At 42.8% G+C, this 23,310-nt stretch overlaps 2 protein-coding genes across 2 annotated transcripts in view; both read left to right on the forward strand.

The window, feature by feature from the left end:
- Nucleotides 1-4,654, forward strand: part of prex1 (phosphatidylinositol-3,4,5-trisphosphate-dependent Rac exchange factor 1) — an 80,275-nt gene extending 75,621 nt beyond the window's left edge. The window contains exons 36-40 of the mRNA XM_041946327.1: nt 202-268; nt 1,099-1,274; nt 1,513-1,615; nt 2,238-2,305; nt 2,420-4,654. Of these exons, the coding sequence (XP_041802261.1) occupies nt 202-268; nt 1,099-1,274; nt 1,513-1,615; nt 2,238-2,305; nt 2,420-2,462 (457 nt within the window). The 3' untranslated portion in view covers nt 2,463-4,654. The remainder of the gene's footprint in view (nt 1-201; nt 269-1,098; nt 1,275-1,512; nt 1,616-2,237; nt 2,306-2,419) is intronic.
- Nucleotides 4,655-5,805: 1,151 nt separating this feature from the next.
- LOC121612699 (potassium voltage-gated channel subfamily KQT member 2-like) overlaps nt 5,806-23,310 on the forward strand; it is a 28,073-nt gene continuing 10,568 nt past the window's right edge. Inside the window, exons 1-12 of the mRNA XM_041945746.1 lie at nt 5,806-6,104; nt 15,483-15,573; nt 15,661-15,787; nt 16,208-16,383; nt 17,306-17,431; nt 17,541-17,651; nt 18,687-18,782; nt 18,902-18,996; nt 19,644-19,703; nt 20,442-20,471; nt 21,242-21,295; nt 22,140-22,345. Coding sequence (XP_041801680.1) covers nt 5,806-6,104; nt 15,483-15,573; nt 15,661-15,787; nt 16,208-16,383; nt 17,306-17,431; nt 17,541-17,651; nt 18,687-18,782; nt 18,902-18,996; nt 19,644-19,703; nt 20,442-20,471; nt 21,242-21,295; nt 22,140-22,345 — 1,471 coding nt within the window. The remainder of the gene's footprint in view (nt 6,105-15,482; nt 15,574-15,660; nt 15,788-16,207; nt 16,384-17,305; nt 17,432-17,540; nt 17,652-18,686; nt 18,783-18,901; nt 18,997-19,643; nt 19,704-20,441; nt 20,472-21,241; nt 21,296-22,139; nt 22,346-23,310) is intronic.

The following is a 23,310-nucleotide window of genomic DNA, read 5'->3' on the forward strand; positions in this document are numbered from 1 at the left end:
TTCCCGCAAAATGAGTCATGCAACATCAATAAATGATGAAACGTGTTGTGTAGCAGATACATATTCTATAAAGTGAAGTACTCTAGATGCTAGATGACTCAGCTCTCACACAGAGTGAGTCAGAGGAGGAAAAAATCTGTAGATTTCCGAAGGAGATGGAGAGTTTTTAAAACTGAAATAGATATGTTGTTGTCCTGACAGGGCTTTCTATTTGGAGAAGTCCAATCTCCCTACAGACTCAAACACCACAGCAATGAAGATAGACCAGGTAAATATACACTTATTCTGATATATTTTTCCATTTGCTGCTTTTGCTGTGGACATTACAGTCTGTCATCAAGTAACTTATATCCTGTTCTTGAAACATAAGTCCATTTTTTATATAATGTTGTGACTGAATATAAATGCAAGCACAGATACTGGGCCTTGAAGTTAGAGACCTTCAACCAAGCATTTCCAAAGTAAGATGAACTGGTGTGCTGTTCCCTCCACTGGAAACCCCCACTAGCTCGTCAAGACTCCCCTATTAACTCCAACTAACCTCAGTACTTCAACATTATAAACGCGTCCCAAACTGACTGTAGATGAAATAGATTCCAGTGATTAAAACTGAATAGAATATACAGTAGTTTCAATATATAGAGCTTTATTCTCCAAGACTGCAAAGAGTTGAAGCTCTTTGTGTTATATTTGATGGTTTTCCCCCTGTTTCTGCTTGTGCACCATCTTAACAAGTCAGTTACTCTACTCTAATATTAGTATTTGAAATATAAGAACCGGTGTGAGATTATTTCACTTGTTTGTAATACAAATCAACCATTGCACTATGTTTGATCTAATTTCTCCCAAATTTAGCTGATATTAATGTATTATTTTGGAATGTTCTTCTTATGTCATTATACTATCACTAACCTGCCACAACTGAAGAAATTATGTTGGAAACAAGTTTTCCACTGCTCAGTTTTATAAAATACAGATGTTAACACTCAGTTGTAGTCTAAATGACTTGGTAAGATGGCCACTTATATTGTATAGTATCATGTCAGCAGTCCATTTAACCGCTGACCCTCTCCAACCTTCACTGTCTCCTCCCTGTAGCTGCTGCGACCCCTCAACACACTGGATGACCTCTGTCGACTAATGCAGTCGTATGTCAACGTGCGCCCCAACGCTCAAGGCCACCCATCAGGTGTCAGCGTGCTGTGTGTGTCCTCTGAGCTGTGTAACCGCCTGGGAGCCTGCCACATCACCATGTGTGGTACAGGCATGCAGAGGTCAGCCTGGCACCACGCCAACATTATTATACTGCTTGTGTAGTACCACTAGACTGTCAGCTAGAATAAAGATTAACACAGTGCAGAGTGGATGACATGCACCACTGAACCTCAAAAGTGTATCCTCGCTTCATTGTCCGGATTAATTTCTACTTGGAGGTGTCTAGCAGGTGCACATTAGTGTGTTTGTTACAGAGGTCTACACAGTGCTGACCTTTTGCCTTTTTGGTCTTTGCAGATGTACCCTAAATGTGACACTGGAGCAGGCAATGATCTTAGCCAGGAACCACGGTCTCATGCCGCGCTGCATCATGCAGACCATGGACATAATGCGCAAACAGGTAAACCCCAGGGGCAGTTGACCTCTAACTGGGTGTTTTATGATCTCCCGAGTAAAGCGTAGTTTCTTTGCACTTGTATTTTTTCAGTAGAAATGATTATAGCACTGGGACAGTACAAAATGATTGAAATCAGTCTGGCAGTATTGAAAAGTATGTTTTTCTTGTATTAATGTTTATCATCATGTAGAAAATGTGTGGGTAAATAACTTGATAGTTTGATATGTAGTACAAGTATGAGAAAACTCCAAACACATGTACAACAAAATATTCATGCAGTTTTTAAAAATACAATTTGCTTAAAACATTTCCTAAATGACAATGATAAGAAGTTTGATCACATTTACGGTACAATTTTACTGAGTCAATGAATAGTAATACTTAATACTGACCCAGCCAGAATTACATAGAGTACATATACAGTGAGAGTTACTATTGTGATAAAAAATGTCTCTCAACCACAGAATCTGACTCCTTGAATGCCTTTGGCAAAATCATATCAAATCAGATCCTCTGACTTACACCAAGTCTTTCTAGACACCGTAGGTTTGGCCATTCTTGGTGACTGAGCCGACTGCAGTTTGATCATGGTAGAACTCAGAGCATATGTTTTCTTTTCTACCAGGGGGCAAGAGTGGAGCTCTCTGCTAAAAATCTCAAGGTAATGGACCAGATGCCTCCATCATTCCCAAGGTACAGTATAAAACCACTTCCAGGCACGCCTCCCCATGGCATCAGTACATTGTACCATTTCTTGTCGTGGACAATGCGGATTCTCCTCATTTGAAGTTTTTCTTTTTTAAACAGGCTCTTCAAGCTGTGTTTGCCCCCCTCGGATGGAGACCTCTGAGAGAAACACCAGTTCAGAGAACTCTTCAGAGAAAGGGTGAATTTGGCAGAGGACGATTTGATGAGGAATGACAATAACAAAAGAGTGCGAGTCTCACTGCTTTCTTTCCAAGAGATGCTGCCAGTGTTAAGACCCTTGCCCCCCTGCCCCCCCACTGCTCCAGTCACACAGGGATCATTCCACCATGGATACCACAAGAGTCTTCGGTGCAGCATACAGGCTAAACAAAACTGTGAGACAGTGCGACTGTTACAGCCTGAAACTCAGACTAGTCATGTACGGTTACACTGGGAAAGCCCCCAGATAGAAGTATTATTGCTTTGGCTGTCAGTCTCCCTAAAGCTGACATGAATGACTTGCCAACTGCTGCAAAATATTGACAACATAAGTGAAAGGGAGTTGCCAGTTTGAGGCCTCATAAAGAAGACATCCACAGTGATTATGCTCATAACCGAGCACTTATTATTAACTGGATTAACCAAACTACCTGTAGCTGACTGTCATCCTAATTGCAGATGTTATCCATTTTGCCTTGGACTGCAACTCCAGAGAGCTGTCTCTTTCTCTGTTTGGGATGGTGTTCCCCAGGGCTCAATCTTTGGATCCCAAGCAAAGTAAAATACTTGTGATTACCCTGGTATTCGTGTATGTTAGCTGGCTGAGTACATGCAGAAAGTCAAAGAAAAGACAGAGAGATGGAAGTAGGGATTGAGGGGCAGGTGAAAAGAAGGATGATTGGGGGTGAGGGTGGGTGGGTAGGGTGGGGATCTGATCTTTCTTCAGCCCGTTGCATGTGGTTACTGTGCAATTACTGTAGGTTTAGTGTGAGTACTGTATTACTGCACTATATGAAGGATAGTTATTTATTGTGTCCAGAAGGAGCATTTGTATCCCTCACTTATTCTCTATCAGGTATTAAAGAATCCTAAAGCATTCCAGCCTACGTATTGAACAGTATTTAAAGGACCAATGGCATGCCATTTTTTTTTTTTAGTCGTAACTGCTTGTGTATTTTATTTATATGTATGGACTTATATCACGTCAGGAAGTGTTACATTGATCTTCAGGGAGCGCAAGGGAGGGAAGATGAACAGAAGCTAGCTAGTCAGAATCAGGACAAAGGAAGCTAAAGCAAACTATACGAGGCTGTTTGCCAATAAGCAGTCAACAGGTTGGGATATTGAATCATTGTTAAATTATTAATATATTAATTCAAATGTACTAGTTGAAGGACTGCCTTCTGTTAACGAAGACGTTACTTTGATTTTTTAATTGGTTTTTACATTGTCTTGGGACTATTGTATTTACTGTAGGTATTAAATAAGCACAACGATTGGTCCATTCAAGTTGCAGTGTTAGCGAACAATGCTGTAAGCAGTTGGTGGATGATGTAAACAAAGGGATTGTTTCAGGACTGAAACTCAGTAACATTATTTTACTGAAGATTTTAATTTCTTGTACATACAAACTGTAACAATGTCAGAGAAGAAGATAGGATGTGTCTCACAGCAACAGAGTAATGCTATAAGTTAAATTGGATTATTTTTATGGAGATAATATAGTATAAAAAACATTTTTTATTCATGACTGTGCATTTGAAGAGAAGCTGTTTCTCTTCGCTGAGCGTAACCTCACTGACAACATGTTGTTTTTGACTATTAAAAAAGGTTCGACGTGCATTTCGAGAATCTGTCTTGACATGCTGCATTCATTAGGCGGGTCACTTAGTCCTTTTTATTTATTTAGAAGCAGTCTGGTCCCAAATGAGCATGCTGGAAAAGTCTCTACACATCCCCCGGCACCAGTGTGGCCACTGTAAATTTGCATCCCTCTGCTGACCCACGAGACTCATTGGATATTTGCATTATTATAATTCCCTGTATTAAATTGGAAGTTAATCTGAGCAGCGTACATTATGTCAACTCAGGAAGCAGGAGTAGTTTTCATAATCTGGTTTTAAGGGTGTGTCACCAGTTTAAATTATCTAATGATTGCAGCATGTTGGTGTAGCTGGACAAAAAAATATGTCACTGATTACACATTTATTTACATTATTCTAATGTTTTGTATATACTTTATTTGCAATTTTATGTTGCTTGAAAATAACTGTACAAAGGATCTTTGTTGAATCTTTCTAAAATTATAATTGTAAATGCAACCTTAACAAGATAGTAAATAAAATGTTCACAGTATGATGATTGTTTTTCAGTGCAACAGCGATGTTGGCAATTGGTGATCCAACAGACGATGCAACGTCTAGTAGAAAACACACACAGCTGAAGTGGCTTTGCTCTTTTCAGGACAGTTTATCTTGGAATTTTCCTGCTTCCCAATGCATCCTGCCCATGTTTATGTTTCCTTTGTTGCCTGTATTTGACTGTAGTTACACATGAATGGCTCAGATGATGATTGCATCTCTTTGCTTGCACACACCATGTCATCAGGCTGTGACTAAGTGCTACTGGAAGATTCAGACCTCTGACAAAACAGTTTTTTCCTCCATTTACTGATAATGTTGCTTTAATTTGTGATACATAAGCTTATCATGGGGAAATTCACTCAGAACGCACTGCTATACATGATGGAGTCACATAACATAATAATTGTATAAGCATAAGCATAATAATATGTTGTTTTGCATTTCAGTGCCCGGCTGGCTGAGATGTCTTACTGATATTTTCAGATTTTGACAAGTATTCGTCCTTTACCGTTCCTCAGTCAGAGAATATGCAAACCTAGCTTGACATGGCTTGACATAGTTTTAGGTGTCCATTACTCTGACTGAACAAATCTGAGCCTATGAATATTCCATGAACATGCAGCCATCGAATGAAAGCCTCCTTTGCAGCTTCTCTCCAGGACATGTGTGGAGAGCATAGAAGGTTATCTCGGGATAGATTTTTTTTTTTTTTTTTTTAGAAACAAGTCATGGTTTCCCAAAACACAGCAATGATCCTCTCCTCCTAATCAACTTAGAATTATTTTGACAGAAGTGAAGCAGATGCTGTTGCACTAGAAGAAGGCTGGCTGCATGCTCAGTTTAACTTTGCAGCGTTAGCCATTACATGATGACAGACAGCCTCTAAATTTCTGATGACCAACGTGATTAGCGTGATTGGAGTGGAGATCATGTGCATTTCCCTCCTCGCCGTGTCTGTCTAATGGCCGGAAGGGGCTAAGGTAAAAGCAGACACTGTGCAGTCTCGCATGGTTATTGCAATTGGTTTTCTAGGGGGACCGACACCGACTGCATTCACCACCAGCACACACCCCTCACCACCGGTGATGCATCCCCGCGGCAAGGGCACGGACAGCTCCGCGTTAGAGTCGTCTCGACTTTAGAATGGTGCAGAAATCTCTCAACGGCGGGGTTTACCCAACTCAAGCCGGAGAGAAGAAGCACAAAGTCGGGTTCGTTGGACTGGACCCCGGGGCTCCCGAATCCAACAGGGATGGGGCGCTGCTCATTGCGGGCTCGGAAAGCACCAAGCGGAGCACCATCCTCTGCAGACCGAGGTCCAGCATCTCCGCCGGTAGACCCAGACAGTCGAAGAAAAATGCCAGCTATCGGAAACTCCAGAATTTCCTCTACAATGCGCTGGAAAGACCGCGGGGATGGGCGTTCATCTACCACGCTTATGTGTAAGTGATGTTCGCATGTCGATTCTGTCATCGTGGCCTTTTAGTTTGGGACACGCTGCTGTGTTACTGTGTCGGGATTTTTTGTTTTTTTTTTTTTTTTTTGGAGAGCGGGGGCAGACGCTGTGGACTTTTGCGGGTTTAATGTCTCCTACACTGATCAGATGGCGCATTGAAGGTTTAAGCGTTTTCATCTAGGAGGGGTGTCACTCCACCTGCACAACTCCTGCCCTAACTATTATACCGCAACTCATGCTTATGTCACACTGACATGTTGGCTGCTTGTTTTTTTTTTTTTTTTTTTTGATCGAGCCGTTTCTGATGATGTAGGTGGGACGTGTGCTCACTGCCGTTTTTCCTTGGACTCCCATGTGTTGCGGCAGCGTTAGGTTTCAGCACCACGGTCTGTGGACAGCTCCGCGCCGCACCGGTACTCTCACTAATTACCGTTGCAGTCCGGCTCTGCGCTGTCATGTGGACTCTGCGTGCCTACAGAGCCCGAGCAGGCAGCTGGACTGTTCTGGACTCTACAGCTAGTAGAACCAGGCAGTCCTGTGTCGGCCGGAGCACGACGCTCTGCGTTTGCCTGCGTGAGGTCTCGGTTGAATACAAAATCTTGACTCAGAAATAATCATCAGAAATAATCTGGGTTTGCGATCTCGGCCGAGTGGTCAGCATGGAGGCAAGCAACCAGCAATCATCTGAGGAAAAACACCTCTTAATCATCGCATTTTCATGTTGTGCTGCAGCAATTAAGAAATGCACTTCTGTGAAGTTGGGAGACTAACAAGAGAGAGATTTAAGAAAAAGAGGTCAGAATCTGTGCAGCAGAGGAAAAGATGTGCAGACTTAGATCCTACATTTCCCACAATGCAACCTATAGCATGGTTCAGTTAGATCCTGGCTGCACAAGTCAGTGTGTGAAATGAAGACTTTCTGTTAAAAAAATGTTCATTATCCATTATTATTATTTTCTTCTCCAGACCCACAAGATGCATTCATAAAGTGTTTGCACGCACTGAGGACTCAGTGGTCGTAGTAGTAGTACTCCCTATTACTACAGATCTTTATGTGTAAAATCAGTTTTCTTTTAATACATGCGCCTTGCAGTAGTTTTGTGCACCCCGCTAAGGTGAAAGATGGTAATTACAGTGTGGTAGCATCAAAATGTAAGTTCTAGTCTCAGAATGAGAAGGAAGGTAAACTGCAGTAGTAGTTTGCCCTCCAGTCATGCCCGAATCTTTCCGACTCAGTCACACTGCACGCTTGGTAGTGAGGAGTTGAAATGGCCACAGCGTTATGGAATTCACTGTGCGCAGCATATCGACTCCCCAGAGACGGCTGAATGCCCAGAAGTATGCCTGTGCTTTATTGTGAAACCACACACACACACACACATCTGCTCAAGGTGCTTTTGAAATATTAACTGAATACTACAGCAGCTAACTAAAACTCCTTCTTCTCCATTTGTTTTGCTTTTTGGGAGCTCTTCACTGACCCGCGTTGCTCTAAGGAGATGAGTCTAGCTTCATGGCTGAATCTAGTGCAGGCAGCAGTGATGTGTTTTGTGGGATAATACAGCATTTGAAAGCCAAACGGCACCAAGCAACCTAGTTAGAACAGGGTCAGCAGCATGTGTGCTGCCTAAAATTCAAAAGCACTCTGGAAAGCACTTTGTAAATTAGTACACAGTTCCTAATACGTGGCTAATATGAAGAAATCTGATCTGAAAGGGGGCAGAAAACGTGACTGTGATCATAAAAGCCACCTGGCCAGACACCCTACAGTCAGAGCAAACTTCAAACTATGCCATCCAGCCTGCAAAAGAACATCTGTACAGAGTAACCGCAACTCTTCCTCTGCTCCATTTGTCTGTTCTATACATTATTCATAGTCACCACACTTCATTTCATCTCCCAACTCTTCCAGGCAGCTGATTTATAAAACTATCATGTGCTGACTTCAGTCAAACCTTTCCCCTCCTCCTTCATTCTTCAACTTATCCCCCTCCAGAAGACAGCCTTTGGCAAACACAGCGACACCACTGCCTTGAACCGGCTCAGACAGCGCTGCAAAATGTGCTTGTGCTCAGATGACAGCTGTTTCTTTTTGACGGGTACCCTCCTGAAATGATCGGCAGGTGTTTTCTCTTTTTTGTTCCTCAGGCCGGGTTGTAAAGCATGTGTGAACGATCAATACGTGGAACATGAGTACCGGCTGTATATCCAGAGTACTGTCTGTCTTCCTGCCTCCTGTCTCTCTCTCTCTTTCTCACTCTATCTAGCTGTCTGAGACCGAGGCCACCCTTCCCCTTGTGTTCGCTGGCCCCACATCAGTTGAAGTGGAGAGACACAGTGATCCACAGTCGAGGAAATTACCGCGGATCTAACTCTTTAGCATCTTGTAAAACACGGTGTATTGTCACTGGGTTTGAGCTTTCTTATGAGTGACAGGGAAAACAGAAAAGCCTTCTACAGCAAAGGCTCCTTCCAACAGCCTGCTGTCAGATCCGTTGCAGTGTGTCTCTTCTTTGTAGACACAAATTCTGCAAGGAGGGACAGTTTGCAATAAAAAGCCGCTGAATTTGTCAGGTTGTTGTTTCTAGCTCCAGCTCGGCATCCTGTACTGATCCATCCAAGCGAGCGTATGTATCCCTGCACTGATACAGAGATGAGGGCTCTGATGTCTTTGCTGATTTGGCTTCAACAGTAGCCTCATTACTGGGCGTTCTCTTGCAGGAAGCACCAGCTGTGTGAGATAATTGAAAGGCCTCTGCAGCTGTAACATGACAAAATGCATCGGTCCTGCACCAAAGTGAAACAGGGGGCCGCTCGCGAAAAAAGACGGCAAAAGGAAGGAGGGCAAAACAAAGAGCACAGAAAGTGATTGATCGGTGAAAAAAATAAATAAATAAATGTTGGGTTAAACTTTCACAAAGTGATCCAGAGAGACAAATTGAGGACATGGTCCAGTTATTCTGCTGAGCTGGCCAGCTGAAGACAGACTGGGGAAGAAATAAGGCGAGGAGAGTCGCAGGCAGACGCTGGCTGCCAGGCTGCTGAGATGTGATGGAGTGGTCTGCTTCGGGAGAACAGGAGTCTGAATGCTGAGCCCCCGTAGCTGGCTCATGGGACCGGCTGTGTCCCATTGTGATTTTGATGAGAAGCCCCAGAAAGCTGTTAGGATATTTTAATATTTAATAACGTTGTCCTTCATGATGTTGACATGAGAGCTCCCAGAAAATGCACCAATTCAACACGCTGAGTGTTGTCTGGGAACACCCAGTTAGCTTTACAGCGGCTAATGCTACATAGCGTGCAAACTTTTTGATAAACATTGCCAGGAAACTGACATCACTGAGTCGCTCTGCTGACTCTTCTCTCCTTGTGCTATATTGTTACACTTTAGCATTTGTCATCATCAAATTGGTGTGACTTGTGGCCACAGTGGCTGCTTTTCAGCAGAAGTTACGGAGGCCAGTTTTAAATTTGTTCGTCACTATGTTGTGAATTCATGATGGCAGTCATGACAGGCCCAAATCACATGATACAACTCTTTTTCTACAACTAGAAAGACACTGTTCATTGAATAATGATAGCAAACTGTTTTTCCTTTTTTAAAGCAGCTTTTATCAATAGGTCTGATCCCCCTCGGCTCTTAAGATTTTTACATCTTTTGTTTTTGAATTGAATGATTTGTCTGTAATGTTGCTGCTGCTGCATTTCATGAGTTATATCTGGATTCCTCCTCTATTCCTTCTTCCTCTTTCCCATCAAAGGGATCTTTGTGTAGTTTCCCCATCATATTTTGGGGGCTGATTTTGCAGCTGTAGGTAAGCAATTAGTCTAATAAAGAACAGTATCTGCTGCTCCTCCAAGCTCCCTGTTTTTGCCACAATTCAAACCTGTGTGTTGTACATCGTAGACAAAAAGAATAATAATTTGAATCTCTTTCTAATCTAACAGGCTTTAACAACCTTCAATTGCACTGCGTAATACATTTTTTGCTGATATAGTTTTCACTTGGCAGGCCGCTCTAAAGCTGTAAGAACAACAATTTCAGAGTGCAGGTTTGTTAGGTATTATTGTTCTCAGCAACACAAAGACAGTACACTAGCAGGGTCACTTGTGTATTTATTTACACACGAGGATGCACCAGAAAGCCATGATCACCCTCAAAGATCCCCCTGAGGAACCCACAGAGTGGACGCCGCAGTGCCGGCACACGGTCTTCACAGACACTGTTCGCTCAGAGAAAAATCCCTGTCTTCCTTATTTGCTCTCCTCGAGTTCGTCGCAGTCTAAATTTAGCACGATGAGTATGTCTGGGTAGGCAATGTTGTGCTGAGCAGGACAAATCAATGTTTTCTTTATCTGCAGCTCAGGGAGGAATGCAGGTTTCTGTGCTCCCAACAACAGTCCCCTCAGCTTGATTGATCAAGAGTCTCTTTCCTAATGATGTCGTCTGGACCACCCTGGCAACAAGTGTGTGTGTGTGTGTGTGTGTGTGTGTGTGTGTGTGTGTGTGTGTGTGTGTGTGTGTGTGTGTGCGTGCGTGCGTGCGTGCGTGCGTGCGTGTGCGTGTGTGTGTGTGTGTGGTTGTGTGTGTGTGTGTATGTTGCTGCCCGTGGCTGTTTGTCGACTGTGAGAGTGAATGTGATTTTCACTAAGTGGGTTGTTATTGGGGACAGAGGTGGCAATTGAGATGGGATGACATATAAATAGAACTCTGTTGTGTGTGTGTGCGTGTGTGTGTGTGGTTCTGGTGGTTCATCTGATATCAGTGTTGAAACATCCGTCCATCCACAATAATCTGTCTATTACTGGGCCAATAGAATGAAAGCTATTTCCTAATAAATGTAATAATAACTCTGCACCATATTGGAAATTGAACAACATTACTTTAAGATATTATTTGGAGTGTTCAACATTTTGGGTCACCTTCACTTGCTTTTAGATGAATAGACTGATAGCAATGTACTATTTTTATGCTAAGTATGAAGCTACATGCCGCAGATAGTTAGCTTATCAGTACTGACACTGGACATGCAGGGGGAAACAGCTAGCTTGGCTCTGTTAAAAGGTAGAAAAATCCACCTACCAGCACCTGTAAAGCTCACTGAACACAGTATGTATCGTTTGTTGCATCCATACAAAAAATATAAGTGTAAAATCAAGACGTTGTGGATTTAATAGGGGTTACAGTGCAGGGCTGTTTCACTGTGGAACAGGCTAGCTGTTTCACCTTGCTCTACGCTACGCTAAGCTAACCGGATGCTAGGTGTAGCTTCTTACTTGGCATGCAGGGTGATATCTGTCAAGGATATGTAAAAGATAGTTATGTTAAATGATATTAGTAGTTGTTAAAAAGAAAATTGGCATGTTAGCACAGTTTCAGTTTGTATCATACATTGCAGTCAGACTCTGTAAATTACTCTCTTTGTAGCCTGCTGTCCTGACAAGACCTCATGTATATTTGACCATGTCTCCCAGCCAGACTTTCTCATAATCCTGAGCTGCTACGTGTATCCACAGACAGTATGATGGAGGGGTATGAATGAATGTTCGAAAGCTTCCCTCCGCTGATGGTAAAGGGAATGATAGGCGAGTAGCTGTAGAAGCTAATTGTTTGACTGCTTCAGGAGGCAGGTTCTGTCCCTCTCCTTTATCAGCAAGTGTCCTCATTAGTAGGTACTGATGAGCTTGGCAAGGTCGAGTCAGGGAAGCTGCATAAACTGATGTGCAATTAGACTCGCAGCCAGCCAGCTTCTTTGCCCGCAGCAATTCATTTCAGTGGCTATATGTATTTAAGAGATCTGCTTTCCTGTCATTTTAGCACAAGTAGGGGAGCTTCGTTATTTCGACACTACCTGGAGTTAATTACCGGAAGAAAAATCCAACTCTCACATCAGTGTAGTGATTTTGTGCATTCTCAAAATGCATCTTTTGCAAGTTGTAGCAAACAAGTGTTATCAATCACATTGTTAAGTTATCAGCATAGTTAATGTAGACGCTTATACTCCTCTATCTTATTTATGGATGTGTTTCCAGTCTATATAAAGAATGTTGGTCTTCAGATGATGAAAGGACAAGTCAATGTGACAAGTCAAAGCGCTGTAAATGACGACATGTGAAGTGTTTGACTCTGTGACTGACTGACCTTAATATGCTTCCTGGCTCCGGCTGAAAAGACAGGAGCAGCAGACATCTCCCAATCTTCACGACATAATGTTTTTCTGGACTTGAGGAGAGCAGGTGAGTAAATGGAGAGCATTTAATTCCCTCAGAGCTCAAAATCAGGCTCACTATCCTTTTTCAGTGGATATATAAACAGATCCTAAACAAAGTGACAAAGTGTGCACACGTCATTTGCACCTTCACTTTTGCAAGAGGAGGCGAAGGAGGTGATCATTTGATGATCAAATGGGTGCTGACAGGAGGAAGTAAGGTGTTTCTTTGCCTTTCCTGGAATATCTAGATGATGCATGTCAACCACTGGTACAAAAGCAACCTGTCAAAAAACACGACTGCAAGATTGAGTGACCTAGAATAGAAAAAAAGCATGAAGCATGTTATGAATAATGCAGTGTGCTAATTTAAACTGATGAACTCTATGATGACTGTAATTCCAGTATACCACAGAGGCCCCTTTCAAACAGCTTACATTAAAGATTTTGCTTTAACAATGCAAACTATACTGACAAGCTGCAGACTTAAGGCAGAATGAAATAAAAGCTTTCCAGCTTTGAATGCTGCAGCCATCAATGATGTATGAGATGATGAAAATGTGCACATATACTGTAGACGGAAGAGAGAATGACCTCGATCCCATCTAGCAAAGTAAAATGTACAGAACTGATCCAGCTACAGCTAAATGTGCAAAGAGCTCAGTTTGCTTTTTGTCGTCATGTCTTTGTACCACTGATGAAGAATGATAAAGAATATCATATAGAATCAACCTCTGGACTTTTCCATTGCTTCATACTGTACCATTGATCTCTGCTGCTTCACTCTGATTGGCTGACAGCCAGTTGCTGCTGCCAACAGTTTGACGTGACCAAACAGAATCTGACACAGCAAAAAAAAGGGAAATTAGATGAGCCGCAGTTGAGAGTTCAAATACATTTTAGTAAAAATAAATTTTAAAAAAGTTGAAAAACTGATGACTGATGAGGTCCATGAGGAATGATGGAAAGTAAACGCTTAGATGAGCTGGGATGTCAGGGCTGACTGTGAAAAATCAGATGCCGTTGATGCTCGGCCAGATTCGCTTCAAATGTCTGCTAAACATATCAGGTCCAGTTGATTCAAGCTATGACTAAATCACAGTCCCCATTGTCAACCTCTGACGAGGTTGAGTGTCAGCCTTACTTTTACGCACGGGCTAAAATTCATGTTTACATTTAAACTGGTTTGATGAAATAGTCTGAGTCCGCTTTTAGAGCCGGTGCAGAGACCGATTGTTCTGGAACTGCAGAATTTCAGCTTGTCCAGTCAGGACTGGTGTTAGCACTCTCCAGGCTCTGGGTGAGATTTTGTCATGATGCCCCCCCCTCTACCCTTTCAAAACCGCACAAAGCAATATTTTTTTTTGTATGAATAATGCATGAAATGACTGTGTGTAAAGGAAAGGTGTCAACACCCACAACAGTTTAGAGACCAGCTCCCTCGTTCAGCTTTTGCCGTACCATACTTACCTGCAGCTGTGCAGGTTTTCCTGACCAGTGAGGGATTTTTAAAGCCATTTCAGAGTTATCACCCAACTCTGCAGTTCCCGTCAGCTCTGGACAGAAACACGACCCATGTTGCTCAGTCTAACTCAAGTGCAAATTTCTCTTAATTGAACCTGACAACTGGTTACAAGTGTATGAACTCTTCTTTCGTTGCAAAAATGCATATGGGTAAACTACACCACTTTCACCTCGTGTGCTCTTTAAAGTGTAACACTTGATCTCATGCTCAGGAGATACTCGCTGGCATCCCATTGCATGCCGGTTACGCCTGCATCTTTTGAAGCCCTGCATTGTCCCAGGATTGGGTTTCACCAGGCACTCTCCATTAGCTCTGCTTTGGAGTCCTTCCAGAAGATCTTTTCTAAAGAAAGTCCCTGAGGTCGGGCCCTGCCGTGCCTCTTACTCTCCAGATCACGTGTTCTCTTCCATCCAGTAAAGCGCTCGACTGATGCGCCTTCTGGAGATATGGCTGCACAATTGATTTTCTTCCAAGCTGCTTTAATGTCTTAGAATCACATCAGGCTACACTTTTCTATGTCATCTAAAAGAATAGTTGGTTTTATTGATCTTTGAGCTGCGTTTTACTGTTTGTGGAGATGTTTGGTCAGTGGTATTGTCTCAGTCTGAAGAAAGACCAGTTAAAAAGTTGAAAAAAGTTAATATGATGAACATCACTAATGGCTTCTACTGAAGGCAGATAAGGTTGTTTAGACTGTAAGGAGGAGTTTGACAACTTTTTGTCTTTCCGGTAAAGAGCTAATGATGCATGCAGCTGCCAAATACACTCACTCTGTCTGTTGAGATCAAGAGGCAGGATGGTGACAATGTCAGCAGATGTCTCTCCACGTTCTCCTCTCACAGGCTATTGGATCTTCGGTACGCTTGTGTGCTTGGCTTCGTGTTGGTTTCTCATTTGAAATCGTAATATGACAGAATTTGATTCATGCAGTTAAATCACGGAGAGTCGGTGTTCACCAGAGCATTCACCTTTAACTAATTTCATCTTCTCGCTGCCTTCAGGTCTTCTTTTAAGTTTTCTTTCTTATTTGCTCAACAATTTACTTATTTACTCATTCTGACTGAGCTGCTGCTGTTGATGCAGTTTGGCTGGTTTCCATTAATAAAGGCGCCACCCAGGATCTGCAGCTCTAATTATTCATCCGGCTTTAGGAATTGATTAGCAGATGGTACATTATGCTGTTGCAGCCATCACAACAGCTGAACATTAAATCCAATGTGGAAATACCTCACAGATTTGGTTTGCCCCTGTGGCATCCAGTCATATAGATAGTTATTCTTTTACTTGATTTTATTTTTTAACCAAAGAAGCAGTCCCAGTGATAACAGTTGATGGTCTGTGGTTTATCCAGACGAAGTGGGACATTGTTTCTGAGAGACATGATGCCGTTAAGTTGTTCATACATGTGGTGTTTGCCACCTACTTGACGCACCAAATGCACATAATATGGATTTTACAGTGAGCAGTAAACCCAGCCCCTCAGAAACTGCTCAAAGACGCCATTTTGTCAGCCTGGGGGTATAACATGAGCCAGCTGTTTCACTCAATATATTGATCGGGAAATTGAAAACTGCAACAGTGGTATATTTTAAAAGCAGTAACTGTTATTGTATTCTCCTGTCTCTCCCAGCTTCCTATTGGTCTTCTCCTGTCTCATACTTTCAGTCTTCGCCACCATCAAAGAGTTCAAAAATAGCTCAGAGAGTGCCTTGTACATCCTGGTAGGTATCAATTTATCTGCTGTAACTCTACACTCTGTATACATCCACGCATACATGTCAACTCCACCTTCTTGGTTTCTTCCACAGGAAATTGTGACCATCGTGGTGTTTGGAGTGGAGTACATTGTGAGGATATGGGCTGCTGGCTGCTGCTGTCGATACAGAGGATGGAGAGGGAGGCTAAAATTTGCCAGGAAGCCTTTCTGTATCATAGGTGAGAAAACAGGGTCGATTTGTGTCCTGCTGGCCGCCGTGTCTCTCACCTTCCCCTCTCAGAAGAACATAGTACAGGCACATTACTGTTTCAAATGCTGGAGGGTTCGAGCGAGGATATGATTTGCTTGTTATGCTTTCACGTGATTTTCAGCATATTCTTTGCCTTGAAGTAACGCTCAAGATAAGGTGAATTTACATTTGCAACCACAGAAACCTCCATGAAAATGTGACACTCCAATATACTGGTTGCCCGTAAGTAATTGGGTCAACTGCTCAACTGCGAGAAACATAATCCCTATTGTGCAAAGTAAAGTGTTGTTAATTCAGTCTGATTTGATCAAGGATGTACTATCTCTGGCTTCTCCTGCCTCCCAGCCAGGACAGAGTTGTATGATTGTGTTTCACTCTCTCCCTCCAGACATTATGGTGCTGTTTGCCTCAGTATCCGTACTGGCAGCGGGATCTCAGGGCAATGTTTTTGCCACCTCGGCCATCAGGAGTCTGAGATTCCTGCAGATCCTGCGCATGCTGCGTATGGACCGCCGTGGGGGCACCTGGAAGCTGCTCGGATCTGTAGTTTATGCCCACAGCAAGGTGATCGTCTCGTTCACTAGACGTTTATTAGGAGCTGACGGCTCTTACTTTACTTTTACTGCCTTTCTTTGCGGAGGCGAGAGTAGTTTTTTCAGCTCTGAGTAATGTCTGAAGTCTTTCTCTCAGGTTGTATACAGCCTCAATAACCCCCATAAATAAGCTGTGTGTGTTGCCTGAGAGGCAAAACTCAGGGCAAAAAAAACGGTAATGTGAGGGGTGATGTCCTGGCCACAGTGGAAACGATGTCCTTGGGTGGCACCTTCTCAGAAATATGTTTTCACTGCTGCATTTTTGCTTCATCAAGACTTTTTAAAAATCAAACTGACAATCCATCATGTCACCACCTTCATCTGTTATCTTCTGTAGCAGCGTTCTCTTCACCTGGAACCATACTCACCCATATGTCACTAGATACATCTAGACACAACAAGGTGATCAGTGCAGCTATAGAGTGATGGGTTTAAGTCGTCTGCACAAGTTTAAATCTAAAAGTCGCAGCTCTTTATTTTCCACTGTGCCTCTTCAGTGACACATCGTTTCCAGTCGTGTCTCTTCCAAGCAATCCTCTCACGGTGAGGAAACATATTTCTCAGTTTTATTTTAATGAGCTTTGAAATGGAATTATTTGCTTTCACTAATAAGCTGTGGAAAATGTGCAGCTGTGTGCGTGTGTGCGTGTGATGTGGCGAGAAGGAGAGAGGGCGGGTGTGTGGCATGTGTGGAGTCGAGGGAAATAAAGACGTTTATGAAATACTTGGTTCGCCACAGAGGGCCAGCGACTCACATAATCAGGTCCAATATTATAACAGGATGGCCATTTTTACCAAATCACAGGAGTCACATCAGCGCTTTGCAAAGCACCTTCGATGACACAGTGTTACTGTAGATTCTGTGACGCCTATTGTATTGCTTCTCTCTGTAGGAGCTCATCACAGCGTGGTACATAGGCTTTCTGTGTCTCATCCTGGCTTCGTTCCTGGTCTACTCTGTGGAAAAGGAGTCAAATGATGAGTTCGAGACTTATGCTGATGCTCTTTGGTGGGGACTGGTAAGACCACACTGAAAAAAAGAGGGTCTACATTATCCGCTTTACAGTTTTGAGAATTGTACCGCACCTCTTAAACCCAGCAGTGACTTTGATTTCTCTTTTACACCAGATCACTCTCACCACCATTGGTTATGGTGATAAGGTTCCCAAGACCTGGAATGGACGCTTGCTGGCAGCCACATTCAGCATGATTGGGGTGGCCTTCTTTGCGCTCCCCGCTGTAAGTATAAGAGCGAGTCAGGGCTGCTTTGAACCCAGGGTCGTGAGCTTTAAGTGCTGATTGGTAAGAGCCTTGTTTGCTCTCTATCCATCATGGTGCTAATAGCTCGCTGACGCCGTGTTACGGCTCTGCACCTCCCTGAGAAACAGTGTGTCCTGTTTCATGGCGTCTTCCTCCTCGGATTTTCTTTTGATGAAGCCTTATTTCTACAGATGTTTAAACTACTAAGTTTTCCTTTTGTTTTTTCAGAACAATCAGAATATTTATATAGTCTTTACCAGCTCTGCAGTTTAGCTCTACGGAGCATTTTTAGCATCTTTAAGTGTTACGTTCTGTTTTGGTCTCACCAGTCTCATCACCCTTGTTTACAGCAGGCTGCAGTTTTTAGCAAAAACATGAAGTCAATACAACGCCCCAACTTTTTTGGAATTGGGGCTGTGGAATGAAGCCATTGTTATTGATATGGATAACTCAAAGATTTTAATGTTATGCAATGCCTGCTGTGAAAAAGGTGTATACCCTACACATGTTTTTAAAGTGCTTTGTACAGTATAGTCCATTACATTTGTCGTCTTTGACACTTCAGCTACAGAAGTGAGCTGAAAGATTCCTTTGAATACCCAGAAACTCTGCTCTGTTTTCCCCTTTACATTCAGAAAGCTCTGACATTCCAGTTGCTGATGTATTTGTCAGCTGCTGTTAAGTGTTTGGCGTTTCACCTGAGATGTCCAACTCAGCTGTAAGCTTTGAGTAAGCAGATAAGACCTGTTCTGTCTATCACACATAAAAAAAAAACCAAAACTGTGGATTGCTGGATCAGCACTCAGTTAACAGGAAACAGTCACTACTTTTGCCACATTGACTTCTCATTCACTGACATTGCAGACGAGTGAAAATCTGTGATCACCTATTTATTTTGTTGGACTTGCTCTCTGGTCTCTGCTGTGGGAAGGCTGTACAAGCTTGCTGACCTGACCTGACCCGACCCTGACTGATCACTGTTTGGGCTCTCTGCATCACTCTGAATCTGTGCAGGGCATCCTGGGTTCTGGCTTCGCCCTGAAAGTCCAAGAGCAACACAGGCAGAAACATTTTGAGAAGAGGCGTAACCCTGCAGCGGGCCTCATCCAGGTATACGTCCAAGAACAACCGTATATAACAACCCAATGTACAGACTGATCAAACAGAGCGAATCTCTGTTTTGTGCTCTTGACAAGAACTCATGAAGTCTTCTTTCTTCCTCCATCCAGGGGGCTTGGAGGTTTTATGCCACCAACCTTTCCCGTACAGATTTGGTGTGCACTTGGGATTTTTACGAGCAGACTGTCGCTGTTCCAATGTACAGGTAAGTGATAAAAAAGTCTGAATAATGCTGCACATGATTCAGCATTTCCAGTCAATACAACTGATTTGCTGTATCACATTCTGTCGTGTATCTTAAAACTGGGAAGCTAATAGGAAAAGCGAGCCCACAGAGTCCTCATCTTATTGTATTCTAAACTCCCTTGTTGACTCAGATACTACTGCCTGTTGTGTAGAAGCACACACCGGTGTGACTTTTCACTTTCTGCTTTGATAAGGGTAATTTTACAGTGAATGAGGCTGCTGTTGGCAGTGACACCTAGATCTCTTTGAAATGCTGCTCAAAAGACAAACACTGCCAATGGCTACTTTGTGAATTAATCGGCCATTTTTCTGTCCAGCTGAATGAATCAGCAAATAAGCTGACTGACTTTCACCACACCGATTTCTGCCTGTTACATGTCTGGAAGTAGAAGACTGGCGCTTGGCTGTTCTACTTGGAAATGGCATCATGTTCGGTTTCATTCCAGTAGTAATTTGAGGTGCAAGGGTGATGAGCGGCAGAATAGGTGACTGTCAAATTAAATGGAATGAGCCTCAAAGTGCCCAATGGCGAGCTTTAGCCTTTCAGCGCTGAGTTGATGAAATTGTCTCAACAGAATGACAAAATGCTGTTTGTCTTCTCCCCAGACTTATTCCCCCTCTCAATCAGCTGGACCTGCTGAGGAATCTAAAGGGCAAGTCATTCAGGTATAAACACGACTGTGAGAGTGACTAAGCTGATGATGATCTCATGATGGAAGCCAGGATGCTGACAGCGGGGATCAGAGTGATGATAATAATGGTTATTAACAGTGAAGCAAACATTTTGAAGTAGAAAAGAGAGTTTAGCTACACAGTATTATTAACAAGGCTTGGATAAGTATGTGTAATGTGAAGAGAGTCGCTCACAGTGACAAACCCACAGAGAATTATTATCACCTCACTCTGCAGTCCCTCTCAGCTCTGCAGAGCTTTATAGAGTTTTGATTACGGTTGACACTCATAGTGCTGCTTTGGACGCTGCAGACAGCTGATTTTAGCCCAACGTCTCCTACCCGATCAGCACTAAATGACAGAGGAAGTTAGCGACTAGCTGGTGAACGCAGCGTTGCATGTAGCTGCTGAGGAGCCTCATACTTCTTATAAGTTAGTGGAGACAAAACATAGGGCTGAAAAAGACTGAGCATGAGAGTGCTGTCTGGCCCAAACAGCCAAAAAAGCAGATTTGAACAGATATTCATTTTCATACTTATTTATTGTCTCATCTTATGGATCATTTGGATTTACAGTAGTGCAGCTTTTACCATGCAGCAGCTTTTCTTAATATTTCTGTTGCCTGTTCTCAAAGCTCATCCAACTCAACAAAGAGCGATGTTGATTGTGACAAACAGTGTGATACATGACTGACTTGCTCTGTGTAACAGCTGGTGTGGTCTCTCCTCACAGGAAGGAGTCTCAAACAGAAACATCTCCCAGGTCTGTGATCTGATTAGGTTTTTTTTTTTGTCTCTGTACTTCCCTTTGGCTTCTCTTCAATTCTGCTCTTAGCTGCTGCTGAGGCACTCTTCTTGGGGGAGTGTGTGTACAGTATGCTGTGTTTGTGTGTGTGTGTTTGTGTGTGTGTGTGTGTGTGTATGTGTGTTGGAGGTTTTTGCATGTCCTGTGTGTCAGACGTGTGTGTGGTTGTGTGTGTTAAGCGCCTCCTTCAAGAACGGTCTTGCTGCATTTGCTCACATGGTGCTCAAAGATCAGCTTCCTTTGGCTTCACTGCTGATTCTGAATATTCACCAATAAGCTGTTCTTTGATACTTTAGCTTTCAGCATCACCTCGGGGAAAAAGTGATTTTGAACACTTTAAGAGCCTTGCTTGACTTTTAATCACACTGTTTTTGACAAAAGAAACAAGTGTAATTAACGACAATGTAGTAACACTTTATCATGACGTAGTCCTTTATACGGCATTTGCACATATTGTTTAACTATGATATCTATAGCCATGAAACATCAGTAGAAAGATGCTGGCAGCCATTTAAATTCATTCACCACATGGAAAAAAAATGCAAAGACATTGAATTATCTATAAGTGCTGATTTATGATTTGATGAACAGGTAGGCTGCAAATGAAATAGAAACTATAGTTACAATAAAGTGTTACTGGCATCACAGTATGGCACACACTGCTGTTTTTTGACTGTACCCACTGCTATTTTATCTTTTTGTGTCTCCTCTACTGCTCACCACTGCAGTAATGAAAATGCACACAAAGACAGACTTTGCGGGTGCTGTCCGAGAACTATTAGGTATAGTTGCTGCACAGATACTAACAACTGCACTGCAAGTCTGTGTGTCTTCTTACATTCCCACCTCTGTTCCTCTCCCTCTTTAAACACAAGCAAAGGTAGAGGAATCACGTAATAACTGTAAAATCTGACTAGCTTGCTTTTTGTAGTGTAGTGCAGTTCTGTCAGTGAGGACTACATGAAAAGCTTTATGTTTAATATAAACTCAAGAGCTGATCTGCCCACACCTTTTACCTTTTTCTATGACAAAGCGCAGATATATATCCCTGTTTACCGCCCTGTCACGGTTGATTTATTGTTTCTGTTTAATGATGTCTTCATGCAGTTGATTTGCTTGCTGCCTTTTTTTTTGCTTATTCAGCCCTTATAAACATCTGTTCAGCAGGCAAGATGCATATCGCTGAGTGCCTAACAATGCGCTTCCTTTGACCGATTCCTGTGTGTCAGGCGGAGCATACAATATGATGGTGAATTCTTTTGCATGGTTTGTGTTCACTTTTTGCATAGAGTGAGACCACAGGTCTTCCTTTTGAGACATGCACTGTCACTTTGCTTCCCATGCATGCTTGCTTGTAGCTTCCTGCTGCTTGCCTGACCCACTGAATGCTCCACTATGTTCGTATGTGGACATGGCTCCTTCTGCTGTAGGACATTGCCCATTTTGCGTTTCTGCTGAGGTAAGATTTATTACCACATAAGTGCTAATTTCGACAAATTCCCAACATTACACTTAGAACAACAAAGCAGTAGGATTAGACATTGAGTTACAGATAGGTATTTACTTTATTTTAATGATGCTGTCAAAAAAAGTTACATTTTCCTTCTCATTACTTGCTTTCTGTAGCCGGAAGGCAAGTCTGAAGGACAAGGTGTTCCCCAGTCCTTCCAAGGCTCCGGTGGCCAAGGGGAAGGCCCAGTCTCCAGGGGCAGAGGACGGGGCTGAGGCGAGTCCCAGCAAGGCCACCAAGAGCTGGAGCTTCAACGAGAAGAACCAAGGGCCAAAGCACGCCTTTAGAGTGCGGGGCAGCACCTCACGGCAAAACTCAGAGGGTGAGGGAACTCCACACAGTACAGAATAACACCTGATCAGATTGATAATGAGTATCAGGGTACAGACAAGGGTTGACAAACATGGACTGAAGGAATGCAGGAATACGCAATAGCCAATTAATCTTCATAATATAAATGATCTATTTGCTCTATAATCATGTTCATGTTACAGTGGAAAGTCTCTGAAACCACTTTAAACCATCACAAAACACCAAACTCTGTAGAGAAACTCACTGTTTGAGGGAAGAGCAGCTGTTTAAAGGCTCGATAGCTCGATATTTTGGGAATGCAGGAACTTCTTCGCTTTCTTGCCAAGAGTTACATGAGCAGATCAATACCACTCATGTCTGTATGGTGAATTTAAGGCTACAGCCAGGAGACAATTAGCTTAGCTCAGCATAGAGACTGGAAGCAATGGTAAACAGCTAGCCTGGCTCTGTCCAAAGGTGGAAAAATCCACATATAGAGCACCTGCAAAACTCAACTTGTTTAATTTATACACTGCCTGAAGGTCATAAAGCAGAATACCACGAAATTAACTACGACTTATCTGCTACTGTATATCTATATGGAGGACTCACCAAAGTTTATTCTAATTTACTCAACATTTACTCAAAACCACAAATGTCAACCCCATACTTGATGAAAACTCAAGGGATTAGGCACTAGTTCGCATTATCTGGGAAACAGCAATGTGTATAAAATGTGCTGCAACCTATCCGATAGAAGTTGAGTTTGTCAGGATCATTTAAAAATTTGACCATCACCGTCAGTGCTTCAGAATTCTGATTCTTTTAAGACCACTATAAACTGTACAAAATTGTGGCACTCTGGACCAAAATGGGGTGGCAACTGACAGCATTTGATCTACCGAGTCACACCATTACTGTAGACATGTTAGACAAGTTGTGGTTTTACAAGGCAGGTTTTGTTACTTCGTGAATTTGACAAGCCAGGCTAGCTGC

The sequence above is a fragment of the Chelmon rostratus genome, chromosome 10 (assembly GCF_017976325.1).
Source record: "Chelmon rostratus isolate fCheRos1 chromosome 10, fCheRos1.pri, whole genome shotgun sequence".
Lineage (NCBI taxonomy): Eukaryota > Metazoa > Chordata > Actinopteri > Chaetodontiformes > Chaetodontidae > Chelmon > Chelmon rostratus.